This window comes from Oncorhynchus clarkii, chromosome 18 (assembly GCF_045791955.1).
Source record: "Oncorhynchus clarkii lewisi isolate Uvic-CL-2024 chromosome 18, UVic_Ocla_1.0, whole genome shotgun sequence".
In the NCBI taxonomy this organism is placed as follows: domain Eukaryota; kingdom Metazoa; phylum Chordata; class Actinopteri; order Salmoniformes; family Salmonidae; genus Oncorhynchus; species Oncorhynchus clarkii.
In genome coordinates, this window is record NC_092164.1 from 6,782,974 (window position 1) to 6,798,464 (window position 15,491).

Consider the following 15,491-nt stretch of genomic DNA (forward strand, 5'->3'; position numbering starts at 1 on the left):
ATAAGCATGCGTGTGGCTGCAATTTAATTTGTCAGCGCATTCGGCTCTTCCTGCAATAACCCAACCCCCTGCTGCCTGTCAAAACTAACGGGTTAGATTCACAAATGAGGCCGAGAACGCAAATAGAAATAGCGGAGCGGGCTTGACATTTAGATGGAAAGCTGGGTGTAGAACTGGTCAGCCACAGTACCCAGTTGAATGCACTCTGTGCGGTTTCAATTTGGAAAGCTGGGTGTAGAACTGGTCAGCCACAGTACCCAGTTGAATGCACTCTGTGCGGTTTCAATTTGGAAAGCTGGGTGTAGAACTGGTCAGCCACAGTACCCAGTTGAATTCACTCTGTGCGGTTTCAATTGAGAGAAAAAAACGTAGTGTGAAAGTGGTTAACAGTTCACGTCTCAGTCTACCTGCTTACCTTTTCTTGCGCTCTGCTAAGTCTTTTCTGCATGCTGGTGGCCAGTTTCCCAGTGTTGATCCCTTTCCCCGTTTTCCCCTGCTCCTCAGCCATTTTACCGTTCTTTACTGCTCCGAATCCTCAATTAACAGCTATGCGATGTAAACTGGTGTGAGGAAAGAAAGGGACAGAACTTGTCGAACAGGAGGAAGGGTATGTGCGGATGCGAGGGACTCCCCAGGACTCGGTGCTGCGTAAAAGCCCTCGATAACGGTGTGGGTAGCGCGTAATTGTAATCCCGATGACTGTTTCTGAAAGGTGCAACACGTAATCGAATCAACTCAGGTAGTTTAACAACATAGTCCCACGTGTAAAAACTAAGAAAAAAGTTACTTTTTGGCAATTGACGCAGCAAAGATCCGAAAATCGTCCTTCTTGCTCGTCAGTCAATTGATGAGCCTTTGGTCCGTTAAGGAGCGATTAAATTTCCCCTCTGCTCGTCCATCCTCTTAAAGGCACAGTAGTTAACATTTATTAGCCGACTCGCCAACTGTTATGGATGCAACCGGTGTGTGGGAGTTGCTGCTGCGAATAGACTTCTACTTTATCATTTCATTGAATCATATGAAGTATTTTTAACAGTCTACCATCTATGATTTAAAACAGTTATATAATCTGAGAGAAAGTAGGCCATCTGTAGGCTACATTTTGTTACATGTCGTCGTGGCCACAAAATGTAATCGTTATACTTGTATTCTGCATCTTGGTTTGAATGGGATTCACCGATGCAGTGTAGTTAAATTGAGATCATAGAAGCGTATTATCACGTGGAATTGTCGATCACCCTCGTACCGTATCATGGTCTACCAGTAGATGGCAGTGAGAGAAAGCTGTGCCAAGACTTACGAAAACAACCATTTTAAATGCTTTATGAAGCCTTCATATAACTTTTATGGCTTCAGCCTTTAAAGTTGTTGCTTGGGTTCATATCTACAGCAAAGATAGTTACAATGTTGCGATGTATAATAGAAAACAAAACCAGGAGCATTTCCATAATATTTAATTTCAAAAAATAAATCTTTAAATATCTCATTATACATAATATTAAAATCATAAATATTTCAGACATCGCTTTCATAAAATACAGTAAATGTTGCCTTAAAATATCATACCTCTAGATATGTTCTATACATGAAGCCTATACTTTCCTTCAGTTGCCAAGTTGCGACATCATAGTTGTGTCGTGTTACGGACATGTTAAAAGCAATCAAAAAAGATCAAAAAAGAAAATGCTTTAGATGTTCTTCGTAATGGCTTGATTTCAATGAGACACCTCTCAATGTTAAATAAAACAAACTCTCTCCCCTTTAGAAACTATGGTCTCAACACAGACACCAGTCCACCTGTCCCATCTGTGTGAAGAGGACACACCCATTGGTAGTTTTTCCTCGGGGGTCACAATAATTTGTATACTATGGTGTGAGAGAACACATTGTCTTTCTGTCCAGATTCATTCATGGCTCAATCTCCTCTCTCCAATGAAATAGGCGTGGTCAGTCATCAAGCCCCACCCTTTTCCTGAGAGTCCGCCCTCTGCATCAGTGTGCTAGACTCGAGAACAAGGTAAACCCCGCCCTTTTATAGTCAGGTCCAATGGGGCATCAGTCCAGTGGGTCATCTGGTCTGTATATCTCACCAACCAAGCCAGTTACATTACTTCCTCTTCCCCAGCTCGAGTTTCACCTCCCTGGGTCAGCCAGTCCCCAGGGATGGAAGTGTCCAGAGTCCAGCAGCAGACTACCTATCCAGTACAGTAACTGGGAGTACCAGTGAACCCCGGTGTCTCCAAAATGTCCGCCAGCGGAGCCAGTCCAACGGTGCAGCAGGCGGAGCGGGGCGAAGGCCCAGTGGGCGAGGTCATGCCCGTCCACCACCGCGTAGCACGATGCCACCATGCCGTTCACCGACAGTGTCCCATGACGGGTGAGGGGCGCAAACACACCCTTGTCCTCCTGCACACTCACCCTGGAGATGCGCGAGAGATGCCCCACGTCTTTTCTCCCCTCCTCCCCCTTTCCAACCCCCTCCCCAGACACTGTGGTTAGCACACACTGTCCCGGCCGCGCGTCGCTGGCGTATACCGTCCTCATACTACCCGGAGTTGGCTCCGCCCCTTCAGAGCAGTTTCCCTTGGACACGAACAGCAGGTGGGCAGCGGTGAGTGACAGGCTAACCCCGCCTTCTGTCCCAATGGTGTAGAATTCCTTCCGGGTTGCGGGGTCGCGGTCCAGGAAGGTGAGGACCTCGCTGTAAACGAGCTCTCCGCTGCCGTCACTCCCTGAAGAGGCGAGGACTCGCTCACCCGGCTGCAGGTCCTGGATCAACCTTTGACCCCCGTCCTCTAGGGTCACCCACGCCCCTCCCGGAAAACACCCCCCTGATTTAGCGGCAACGGAGTGCTCTGAGAGAGAGAGAGAGAGAGAGAGAGAGAGAGACAGACAGACAGAGAGACAGAGAGAGAGAGAGAGAGAGAGAGACAGAGAGAGAGAGGTTGTGAAACAATGCATTCTGTGAGGTGGGTAGGTACACAGTAAGTCTACGCATAGCAAATATATTCCGCCCTTTAAATAAATATTAGCTTCTTTATTTCCGTCTACTCCACAGAAAAAAACAAAAGCTGTCTGAAAGATTAAAGCTGCTATTTGAATGTGTGTGTGTGTTTCCATCCCTCAGTTTGTGTGTGTGTAAGTCTGTGTTCATTTGTGTTTTAAGGTGCTGAACTTGATGTGGTACGTTGGGACTATCTCAAGTCTATCTACACAAATATTTGTGCAAGGTAGGACCAAGGCCAGGTCCAGCCAAATGATCGGAGAATCAGGAAGTGGAGGTTAATCATCTGTGGACCGAGACTCCGCCCACTGCACCAACATAACCTCAAACTCCACATAATCTCCAATGTATGGTGTAACATGCCATGTACTTGGTTGTTCAGGGGTAAAGTTTCCTCTAGGCACAGGTCTAGGATCAGCTTCCGTTCCCCCAATCATAAGCTCCATTAGTGGGGAAAATATAAAACTGACCCAAGATCAGCATCTAGGGGCACCTTCTTGGTAAATCATTCTTCTTCTTCATTCACCTTTCCAGTCCTGAATGTAGTAGGGGTCTGGTTGGGTAGCGCTCCCTCGTGGGCTCTTTGTATTGGTGTCAGTTTTTGGGTCCCCCACTCAGTTATATTTGACCTTTTATTTAACTAGGCAAGTCAGTTAAGAACAAATTCGTATTTTCAATGACGGCCTAGAAACAGCCTTGTTCAGGGGCTGAACCACAGATTTTTACCTTGTCAGCTCAGGGATTCAATCTTGCAACCTTTTGGTTGCTAGTCCAACGTTCTAACCACTAGGCTACCTACCGCCCCGCCCCTCAGTAAGTGTTAGAATGGAGTTTCAAGGAAGCCTTGGTATTATGATGTCACTTGTAGCAGCAGATGAGACTTCTTGGTCTATGAAGAGATGTCTTTCTTGAGTGGTTTTTCTTTTTCACAGTTTGAGGTTTCAGTTGGGAAAAAAAAATAAAAAATGGCGCCCGGTGCCGTCTTCCGATCAAGTCAAGGACTGGTGACTCGCAACCCGATCTGGGTAGGAAAGACAGAAGGAACAGAGGAAAAATAAATAGAGGATAGAGGGAAAATAAATAGAGAGAGGATAGAGGGAAAATAAATAAAGAGAGGATAGAGGGAAATGAAATAAAGAGAGGACAGAGGGAAAGATCATTTCAGGCACCACGTAGTACAAGAGAAGACAGTTTGATCTGTCTCTGCTCTGTTTTGCTCTATTCTGTGTTCTATACCGTTCCCCTGACAACCAAATCAGTCCTGAACAAGGATCATCGCTTAGCTACACTACTAACGTCTGTGGCTTTATCAATGAGGCTACATCAATGGGAGAAAGAAGAAGCAGAAGAGACACAAAGTCAACTGAAGCAATGCTGCACACCAACATATTGCCGCAGCATAGCATGCCAGTAACATAAGGGAATCATTTCTAGCAAAAGGGGGGTTGTGAGTGAGTGACCACATAAAGTTGCAGTAGCTACCTCTCCCTTAATGGTGAGTCACTCTACTGATCCTAATGTAAGCTTTAAGCAGGCCAGGTCATAGATGGGTCAAGAGACAGTTGTGGTGAAGAGGGTTAGAAGGGGTTAGGGAAGAAGCTGAGAAGTCAGTCACCCAAAGCGGCTGTATGTCCCTCTAGCTGTGACCCCCCCCCCAAAAAAAAGCAGGCGTCCGTTTTGATTTGATCCATAGTGACGAGGTGGCCACTGTTGAAGGGCGTCTTCAAGTGGTTCAGTGTTATGTTTAGTAAGGAATGTAGAGGTGATGCTGTCCCTCCTCTGCTAAGTGTCCAATGTGTGTCCAGTTAAGGTGAAGGCAGTCAAAAACCCTCTCAAATCATTCACTGTGTATCAAATCATTCACTATCCATATTTTCACTATTATCACGTACCGAGAGAGTGAGAGGTTGTTTTTTTTTCATTAGTGGCAGTTAGGTGAAACAGACGTCCATGCACAGTGTGTTACTGCTACATCCTCCTTTCTCCTTCCTCCGGTCTCTCTCTGATGCTTGTTCAATCTCCCTCTCGCTCTCCCCTTCAGCCCTCTTTCCCTCCCCTCCTTCCTGCCCCTCTCTCTCCGTCTCTCACCCGACTTCACACTGCAGTGCACGTGGGCCTTGGACTCGTAGTAGACCCAGTCGAAGCCGGCCTCAACTGCCAGTCGAGCCAACATGGCGTACTTGTTGCGGTCGCGGTCAGAGGTTGTGATGTCGACCGCCCGTCCCTCGTAGTGGAGCGACTCCTCAGAATGGTGGCCGTCCTCGTCCCAGCCCTCTGTGACCCGGAGGCGCACCCCCGGCCACAGGTTCATCACCGAGATGGCCAGAGAGTTCAGCTTGTCCTTGCAGCGCTGCTCGGGAGGGTAAAGGGTTAAGGGTCATGGGAGGGAGGAGAGGGAGGAAGGGAGGGGAGGGAAGAGAGAGAGACAGGAGTGTTAGAGATGTGGGGTGAATCTACATGTGTCAGTGTGTAATCCAAAGTGCATTTATAACAGTTCATGGACTTAAAATGGCTGAAAGAATGATTACACATCATTACACAATGTAGTCCATAGCTCTTTCTCAATGGTCTTTCCTTGATTCCTCGTGTCTTCTTTTCTCACATCCTGCTCAAAAGGCATTGGAGGAGAAGATCAAAAAGTCCAGACACAAGCATTCGAGGACAGCCAATTGAGAAAGAACCCTGGTGCAAGAGCTATCCATCAGGCATCCACCCCATCCAACCAATGTAGAAGCCTGGGGCTGTTCAACAAACCAGCCACCCCACCACAGAAGGCCCCACTCCTCAACACCTCCCCCTCTGCATCTGGCCAGCAGACAATGCCCCCCTACAGTCTCATCAGCCTGGGTGTTTGCTCTCTGTGGCGAGAGAGGAGGCTGAGAGTCTCAGTTAGGGACCGGAGATAGGGTGGAGTGGTAGGTGGGATAGGGTGGAGTGGTAGGTGGGATAGGGTGTAGTGGTAGGTGGGATAGGGTGGAGTGGTAGGTGGGATAGGGTGGAGAGGTAGGTGGGATAGGGTAGAGTGGTAGGTGGGATAGGGTGTAGTGGTAGGTGGGATAGGGTGTAGTGGTAGGTGGGATAGGGTGGAGTGGTAGGTGGGATAGGGTGGAGTGGTAGGTGGGATAGGGTGTAGTGGTAGGTGGGATAGGGTGTAGTGGTAGGTGGGATAGGGTGTAGTGGTAGGTGGGATAGGGTGTAGTGGTAGGTGGGATAGGGTGGATAGGGTGGAGAGGTAGGTGGGATAGGGTAGAGTGGTAGGTGGGATAGGGTGGAGTGGTAGGTGGGATAGGGTGGAGAGGTAGGTGGGATAGGGTGGAGAGGTAGGTGGGATAGGGTAGAGTGGTAGGTGGGATAGGGTGGAGAGGTAGGTGGGATAGGGTAGAGTGGTAGGTGGGATAGGGTGGAGAGGTAGGCGGGATAGGGTGGAGTGGTAGGTGGGATAGGGTGGAGTGGTAGGTGGGATAGGGTGTAGTGGTAGGTGGGATAGGGTGTAGTGGTAGGTGGGATAGGGTGTAGTGGTAGGTGGGATAGGGTGGAGAGGTAGGTGGGATAGGGTGGATAGGTAGGTGGGATAGGGTGGAGAGGTAGGTGGGATAGGGTGGAGTGGTAGGTGGGATAGGGTGGAGTGGTAGGTGGGATAGGATGGAGTGGTAGGTTGGGGTGAGGTTAGGGGGGTATTGGGGTAGAGGGGTGGTGTGAAGTTAGAGGGTATGGACAGGAGGATAGAGGGAGAGGTGGGTATGAACAGCCAGCCAATGCAGCTCTCCCCAAATTTGGGTCTGGTGAGGGTGAGCAAATAGAGGGTGAGAGGTCCTATTGAGGACCCTGAGGGTGTTGGACGTTCCCTAGTCACACACACACACACACGCCAAGCACACCACACACACACACGCACGCACCAAGCACACACACACTTGCCCTCAGATCACCTAAAGCTAAATTTCTCATTATTTTTTTCTCATTCACAATAGGATACATGACACTACTTTATGAAGATAACTGAACACACAGAGCAGGGTCTTCAAATCTCATCCTATATGAGGTCCGGACTACTGCTGGTTCTCTCTTCTACCTGATAATGAATTGCACTCACCTGGTGTCCCAGGTCTAAATCATTCCCTGAATAGAGGGGAAGAATAGAAAAAAGCAGCAGAACTGGCTTGGAGGTCCAGATTACAATTCGAGGGACATGTAGACAGTGTGACATATAGCTTCTGCAGACTGAAAGGGTGGGTTAGGTCACAGGATTCCCAAAGCCGGTGATATACACAGGCCCTTACTGTTTCACCCTGTGTACATTTCTGTTCAGAACACATACAGTGTACGTGTCTGGTAGGTGTATTATATATATATATATATATATATATATATATATACATACATACACACACACACATATATAAACAGAGTGTACAAAACATTAGGTACACCTATATGTACACAGTGAATTTGGAAGGTATTCAGACCCCTTGACTTTTTATCCACATTTTGTTACGTTACAGCCTTATTCTAAAATGGATTTTACATTTTTTTCCCTCATTGATCTACACACAGTACCCTATAAAACCGAAATACCTTATTGACATAAGTATTCACTCTCTTTGCTGTGAGTTGAGCTCGGGTGTATCCGTTTTCCATTGATCATCCTTGAGATGTTTCGACAACTTGATTGGAGTCCACCTGTGGTAAATTCAATTGATTGGACATGATTTGGAAAGGCACACACCTGTTTATATAAGGTCCCACAGTTGACAGTGCATGTCATAGCAAAAACCAAACCATGAGGTTGAAGGAATTGTCTGTAGAGCTCCGAGACAGGATTGTGTTGAGGTACAGATCTGGTGAAGTGTCCCCAAGAACACAGTGGCCCTCCATCATTCTTAAATGGAAGAAGTTTGTAACCACCAAGACTCTTCCTAGAGCTGGCCGCCCAGCCAAACTGAGAAATCAGGGGAGAAGGGCCTTGGTCAGGGAGGTGACCAAGAACCCGATGGTCACTCTGACAGAGCCCCAGAGTTCCTCTGTGGAGATGGTTGTCCTTATGGAAGGTTCTCCCATCTCTGTAGCACTCCACCAATCAGGCCTTTAAGGTAGAGTGGCCAGATGGAAGCCACTCCTCAGTAAAAGGAACATGAGAGCCCGCTTAGAGTTGCCAAAAGACACCTAAAGACTCTCAGACCATGAGAAACAAGATTCTCTGTTCTGATGAAACCAAGATTGAACCCAAGCGCATTGTCTGGAGGAAACCTGGCACCATCCCCACGGTGAAGCATGCTCATGGCAGCATCATGCTGTGGGGATGTTTTTCAGCGCCAGGGACTGGGAGACTAGTCAGGATTGAGGGAAAGATGAACAGAGCAAAGTACAGAGAGATCCTTGATGAAAACCTGCTCCAGAGTGCTCAGGACCTCAGACTGGGGTGAAGGTTCCCCTTCCAACAGGACAACAACCCTAACCACACAGCCAAGACAACGCAAGGGTGTCTTCGGGACAAGTCTCTGAATGTCCTTGAGTGGCCCAGCCAGAGCCCGTTTTAACTTGAACCCGTTTTAACATCTCTGGAGAGCCCTGAAATTGGCTGTGCAGCGACGCTCCCGATCTAACCGAACAGAGCTTGAGAAGATCTGCAGAGAACAATGGGAGAAACTCCCCAAATACAGGTGTGCCAAGTTAGCGTCATACCCAAGAAGACTCAAGGCTGTAATCGCTGCCAAAGGTGCTTCAACAAAGTACTGAGTAAAGGGTATGAATACTTGTGAAAATGTGATATTTCAGATTATTTTTATGAATTTGCAAACATTTCTAAAAACCTATTTTTGCTTTGACATTATGGGTTATTGTGTGTAGATTAACGAGGAAAAAAACATTTTAATCAATTTTAGAATAAGGCTGTAATGTAACAATATGTGGAAAAAGTCACGGGGTCTGAATACTTTCCGAATGTAGTGTATACACTACCATTCAAAAGTTTGTGGTCACAGAAATGTCCTTGTTTTTGAAAGAAAAGCAATTTTTTTGTCCATCAAATTGATCAGAAATACAGTGTAGACATTATTAATGTTGTAAATGAGTATTGTAGCTGGAAACGGCTGATTTTTAATGGAATATCTACATAGGCGTACAGAGGCCCATTATCAGCAACCATCACTCCTGTGTTCCAATGGCACTTTGTTTAAGCTAATCCAAGTTTATAATTTTAAAAGGCTAATTGATCATTAGAGAACCCTTTTGCAATTATGCTAGCACAGCTGAAAATCCTGATTAAAGAAGCAAAAGAACTGGCCTTCTTTAAACTAGTTGAGTATCTGGAGCATCAGAATTTGTAGGTTCGATAACAGGCTCAAAATGGCCAGAAACAAGAAACTTTCTTCTAAAACTCATCAGTCTATTCTTGTTCTGAGAAATGAAGTCTATTCCATGCGAGAAATTGTCAAGAAACTGAAGATCTCGTACAATGCTGTGTACTACTCCCTTCACAGAACATTGCAAACTGGCTCTAACCAGAATAGAAAGAGTGGGAGGCCCCGGTGCACAACTGAGCAAAAGGACAAGTACATTAGAGTGTCTTGTTTGAGAAACAGATGCCTCACATGTCCTCAACTGGCAGCTTCATTAAATAGTACCCACAAAACACCAGTCTCAACATCAACAGCGAAGAAGCGACTCCGGGACACTGGCCTTCTAGGCAGAGTTCCTCTGTCCAGTCTCAACGTCAACAGTGAAGAGGCGACTCCGGGACGCTGGCCTTCTAGGCAGAGTTCCTCTGTCCAGTCTCAACGTCAACAGTGAAGAGGCGACTCCGGGACGCTGGCCTTCTAGGCAGAGTTCCTCTGTCCAGTCTCAACGTCAACAGTGAAGAGGTGACTCCGGGACGCTGGCCTTCTAGGCAGAGTTCCTCTGTCCAGTCTCAACGTCAACAGTGAAGAGGTGACTCCGGGACGCTGGCCTTCTAGGCAGAGTTCCTCTGTCCAGTCTCAACGTCAACAGTGAAGAGGTGACTCCGGGACGCTGGCCTTCTAGGCAGAGTTCCTCTGTCCAGTCTCAACGTCAACAGTGAAGAGGCGACTCCGGGATGCTGACCTTCTAGGCAGAGTTCCTCTGTCCAGTCTCAACGTCAACAGTGAAGAGGTGACTCCGGGACGCTGGCCTTCTAGGCAGAGTTCCTCTGTCCAGTCTCAACGTCAACAGTGAAGAGGTGACTCCGGGACGCTGGCCTTCTAGGCAGAGTTCCTCTGTCCAGTCTCAACGTCAACAGTGAAGAGGTGACTCCGGGACGCTGGCCTTCTAGGCAGAGTTCCTCTGTCCAGTCTCAACGTCAACAGTGAAGAGGTGACTCCGGGACGCTGGCCTTCTAGGCAGAGTTCCTCTGTCCAGTCTCAACGTCAACAGTGAAGAGGTGACTCCGGGATGCTGACCTTCTAGGCAGAGTTCCTCTGTCCAGTCTCAACGTCAACAGTGAAGAGGTGACTCCGGGACGCTGGCCTTCTAGGCAGAGTTCCTCTGTCCAGTCTCAACGTCAACAGTGAAGAGGTGACTCCGGGACGCTGGTCTTCTAGGCAGAGTTCCTCTGTCCAGTCTCAACGTCAACAGTGAAGAGGCGACTCCGGGATGCTGACCTTCTAGGCAGAGTTCCTCTGTCCAGTCTCAACGTCAACAGTGAAGAGGTGACTCCGGGACGCTGGCCTTCTAGGCAGAGTTCCTCTGTCCAGTCTCAACGTCAACAGTGAAGAGGTGACTCCGGGACGCTGGCCTTCTAGGCAGAGTTCCTCTGTCCAGTCTCAACGTCAACAGTGAAGAGGTGACTCCGGGACGCTGGCCTTCTAGGCAGAGTTCCTCTGTCCAGTCTCCACGTCAACAGTGAAGAGGTGACTCCGACTGGCCTTCTAGGCAGAGTGCCAGTCTCAACGTCAACAGTGAAGAGGTGACTCCGGGATGCTGGTCTTCTAGGCAGAGTTCCTCTGTCCAGTGTCTGTGTTATTTTGCCCATCTTAATCTTTTCTTTTTATTGGCCAGTCTGAGATATGGCTTTTTCTTTGCAACTCTGCCTAGAAGGCCAGCATCCTGGAGTCACCTCTTCACGGTTGACGTTGAGACTGGTGTTTTGCAGGTACTATTTAATGATTTAGTTTCTCAAACTAGACACTCTAATGTACTTGTCCTCTTGCTCAGTTGTGCACCGGGGTATACACATACATACATACCACACTGAGTGTATGAAACATTAGAAACACCTTCCTAATATTGAGTTTCCCCCCTTTTGCCCTCAGAACAGCCTCAATTTATCAGGCATGGACTCTACAAGGTGTCAAACGGACTGAAACAGGGATGCTGGCCCATGTTGACTCCAATGCTTCCTTCAGTTGTGTCAAGTTGGCTGGATGTCCTTTGGGTGGTGGACCACTCTTGATACACACTGGAAGCTGTTGAGCTTTGCAGTTTTTGACACTCAAACCAGTGCGCCTGGCACCTACTACCATACAATATTCAAAAGGTGTGTAAATCTTTTGTCTTGCCCATTCACCCTCTGAATTTCACACATACACAATCCATGACTCAATTGTCTCCTCCCCTCATCGACACTGATTGAAGTGGATTTAACAAGTGACATCCATTAGTGATCATAGCTTTGGCCTAGATTCACCTGGTCAGTCTGTCAAGGAAACAGCAGGGGTTCATAATGTTTCGTATACTCAGTGTATGTATTCTACCGCATGATTTCTATTAAGTGGAGACATAGGCAGAGGCACTGCCACTCTCGGCCAACTGCACAGCTAAACTCGGGCTAGATTGGTAGTGGCCCCTATAGGTTACAATAATATTTTGACACTATGCGTCTTTTACGTGTTGCATTTGGATAGGTTTAGGCTATTAGTTTGGCCAATGTTGTATTTCAAAATCTATGTATGGTGTTCTAACTTATTTTTCCATGTCGGTCCTCTCAGGTTCACCGGGATAAGAATAGCTCATTGCAGAGTCCCAATAGATGCCTTTTCACAGTGGTGTGGATTTTAACATCAATTTTTTTTCTCTGCGGTCGCAGACACGAACTCGAGTCCATAAATCAGTCGATTAATTTTGTTGGTTTTACTTTCAAGGTACAGATCGACGGGGTTTCTGTAGGCGCGGTTTCGCACTGACCACGAGCTACACAAACATTCGATGTCGAGTTGACAACACGTGCCTGTGCAGTGTGCACACCTATGGCTTCAGCCGCTGAACAGTCACGTCTGTATGCGCGCTCCAGTGCCACTCGCGGGCAGGCAAGTCACCGCTGCTGATTTAAAAATAAGAGGCGAAAAATGTGTATAATTAAGTCTTGAATGCATGTGAAGTGGACTATTTTTGCACATGTGCTTCAAAAACAAACAGAAAAATAACACAAAATGGTGAAAAACAAACAGGAGGTTGTCTCCTGTGGCAGGCGGCGGCGGTCGCGCTCCGAGCACATAAATTGTGCGCAGGTCAAGTTAAACGCGCAGCCCTGTGTGTTTGTGTGCGCTTGGAGCGAGGTGACAGCTAACAACCCGAGTGAGATCTGGCACTCTGTTTCCACGTGGGGGACATAAATGCTCGCCTTTCAGAGGAAGCCCGTGGTCACAAGAGGCAGATATAAATACTTTATTCCTAGGGAATTGAAGTCAAATAAATTCCACTCTCGGAACCACATCAATGAGCGTGTCGTAAAAAGTCTGACAGTCCAAAAGGCGACCGTTAACTCTTAAACGAACTGTAAACATTTGCATATGCACCGAGTCGGGCTCTGACCAAGTAGGACGATTGGGTGTTTTTCCCCAAAAATGTAAAAACAGAGGACATAGTGTTTTAATTACATGCTTCCACTATTCCGTACTTTTATAGAAGGGGTTGCGTTATAAGGTTTGTTGCAGCTGCCCAGCTTTACGCATGCGGCAGCCCCAATTTAAATTAACTCCAAATATCTCATGTGATGCTATTTCAGCTCTGCACGAAAAATGTTGGAACCGACCATCAGACCAGTTATTGGAGCCGCCAGTCCAACTTTTACTGATGTCCTGCGGGCGACCTGATGAGGGCCAGACTGGCAAACCTCTCCATATCCCAATACCATTCTGAGTCACCCTCCATATCTATCATGTTGCCAACAATACGCTCTTTGGATTGCGTGACTCAAGCACGTTGTGCAAATACGCACTCTGTAATCAGTGCTGTGCACTGCTCCTGGCCAGGAAACCAAAGTCAATAACACCGCATCGATAAGACAGGTCCACGGGTTTAAAGGCTGTACAAAGTACAAGAGGTAGGCTTTAGGGAGCTACCCAATCCCACATACAAGTGTCCCAAGTGCAGATACGTGTTTGACATGGCCAATGAAGCATGATATCACAGTAGGGCTTTACGAATCTAGTCTATCCAGGGTATAGGCTAGTCTTACCTGTGTCATCATCCGGTCTGCACCTGTGTTCTCTTCATCTTTAAATATGATGTCAGGGTTATAGTTCGGGGTCAGCTCTTTGAAGCGCTCCGAGTTCCGTGTTATTTTCCCCTCATATCGACCACTCGCACCTAGTGTCTTCTCCGCTACGTTAGGGCTGAACTGCTTGTAGGCAAGTGGCGCAAGCTTCCTCGGTGACCTCCTCTTGCCATATCCCCTTCCTGGCCCGCAGCCCTCGCTGACCTGCGAGAGAATCACTGCGCACCCGGCGAGGCACACCACGAGCCTGGGGAGTAGCATTCCACTCACCCACGCCAACGGACACCCCAAAAGGAGGTGACAGAAAAATGTCACTGATCAATTTAAAACACCTCCTCCCCCTGGTCGCTGCTTATCTCCTTTCACAGGGTACAAGAGGGGGAGGAGGACAGTTACAAATTAATCACCAAGTCCCCAAAACTCGCCATATCCCGGCGCGCAAAAAGACGCTGCGCTACTGGAGATGGAGTACAGCGCCGGCGTCTTTTAAAACCCCAGGTAAGATCCCCTATAATAAAGTACCGGCGCGTTCAGCTGCTCCTCTCACGGTGAACGTCTCGTCTCACAGTTCAAGCGGAGACACGCGCATAAATAGGGAAAAATCGTTTATCTTGGCAGACAGGTTCAAAGCCGTTCCCTTAGCTGTGAGAAACGTCCCTCAGTCAGACAGGCCCCGGTGCGCAGACTGACTGGGCTTTTTGGGTAGCGGTCAAAGGGTGTCCCCGCAGCGGTTTTCCTGCCACTCGGCTTGGCTCTCAATGCGTGGCCTGTGGTGCAAGACTCTCAGCTCAACTGGAAATGGAAGAGTTCCGAAAGATCAGATGCCGTGGAGGAGACCGCGCCCTGCCAGTCCTGCCCTCTGTCCCGTCCCAGCCTACCTCTCCTCCCATCTGGTCAGCCCGGCCGAGCCATTTCACTTTATTGCCCACACGCTCGGCTCTTTCTGCTCAACGCCACTGTGCGAGACAAACAACAGCCTACAGCCGTCTAGACTCGCACACACACCGATACTGTCCTTTGGACCCGTGTGATTATCTTGGACTCATAACCTGGTGAAAGACACGCGCGCGCTGCGCCCCCCCCTCCCCCTCCCCCTCCAGAATATTGTTAATGCGAACATAATTGAATCGCCCTCAGTAAGAAGCGCGGTAATTGCCGCATGCATGTCCGATTTCATTAAGGGAGACAGTCAGGACTTCCAAAACCCGTCAACGACTCCTGTACCCTCACTGTGGTCACCCCTTTTCTGCTATAACAGCCTCCACTCTTCTGGGAAGGCTTTCTACTATATGCTGGAACATTGCTGCGGGGATTTGCTTCCATTCAGCCACAAGAGCATTAGTGAGGCCCGGCTCGCAGTCAGCGTTCCAATTCATCCAAAAGGTGTTCGATGGGGTTGAGGTCAGGGCTCTGTGCAGGCCAGTCAAGTTCATCCACACCAACCTCGACAAACCTCGGCATTGTCATACTGAAACAGGAAAGGACCTTCCCCAAACTGTTGCCACAAAGTTGGAAGCGCATAATGGTCTAGAATGTCATTGTATGCTGTAGGGTTAAGAATTCCCTTCACTGGAACTAAAGGGGCCTAGCCTGAACCATGAAAAATTGCTCCAGACCATTATTCCTCCTCCACCAAACATTACAGTTAGCGCTATGCATTCGGTCAGGTAGCACTGTCCCCCAGTCCAGTGGCGGCGAGCTTTACACCCCTCCAGCAGACTTGGCATTACGCATGGTGATCTTAGGCTTGTGTGCGGTTGCTCGGCCGTGGAAACTCATTTCATGAAGCTCCTAACGAACAGTTCTGATGTTGCTTCCAGAGACAGTTTAGAACTCGGTGGTGAACGTTGCAGATGAGGACAGACAATTTTTACACCCTACGCGCTTCAGCGGTCCTGTTCTGTGAGCTTGTGTGGCCTACCACTTCCTGGCTGAGCTGTTGTTACTCCTAGACGTTTCCACTTCACAATAACAGCACTTACAGTTGACCGGGGCAGCTCTAGCAGGGCAGACATTTGACAAACTGACTTGTTGGAA

General features: G+C 48.2%; 2 protein-coding genes across 3 annotated transcripts in view; both read right to left on the bottom strand.

Moving 5' to 3' along the window:
• Positions 1-916, bottom strand: part of LOC139372934 (myc box-dependent-interacting protein 1-like) — a 40,561-nt gene extending 39,645 nt beyond the window's left edge. Inside the window, exon 1 of one of the 2 annotated variants that reach the window (XM_071112813.1) lies at positions 416-916. In XM_071112813.1, the coding sequence (XP_070968914.1) occupies positions 416-508 (93 nt within the window). In that variant the 5' untranslated portion in view covers positions 509-916. The remainder of the gene's footprint in view (positions 1-415) is intronic. The other variant, XM_071112812.1, reaches the window with a different exon arrangement.
• Positions 917-2,003: 1,087 nt separating this feature from the next.
• Positions 2,004-13,859, bottom strand: LOC139372936 (indian hedgehog B protein-like). The gene is made up of 3 exons (XM_071112814.1): positions 13,416-13,859; positions 5,093-5,354; positions 2,004-2,855 (listed from the first exon to the last, which is right to left on the bottom strand). The coding sequence occupies exons 1-3, from the start codon at positions 13,713-13,715 to the stop codon at positions 2,134-2,136; spliced, it is 1,284 nt and encodes a 427-aa protein (XP_070968915.1). The 5' UTR covers positions 13,716-13,859; the 3' UTR covers positions 2,004-2,133.
• Positions 13,860-15,491: the final 1,632 nt, after the last annotated feature.

Excerpts from the sequence above, each read along its gene's own strand:
- LOC139372936 (XM_071112814.1), bottom strand. The coding sequence starts at position 13,715 with ATGCTACTCCCCAGGCTCGTGGTGTGCCTCGCCGGGTGCGCAGTGATT. Across the intron at positions 5,355-13,415 it reads CAGACCGGATGATGACACAG|CGCTGCAAGGACAAGCTGAA; the intron begins GTAAGACTAGCC and ends CCTCCCGAGCAG. Across the intron at positions 2,856-5,092 it reads GCACTGCAGTGTGAAGTCGG|AGCACTCCGTTGCCGCTAAA; the intron begins GTGAGAGACGGA and ends TCTCTCTCTCAG.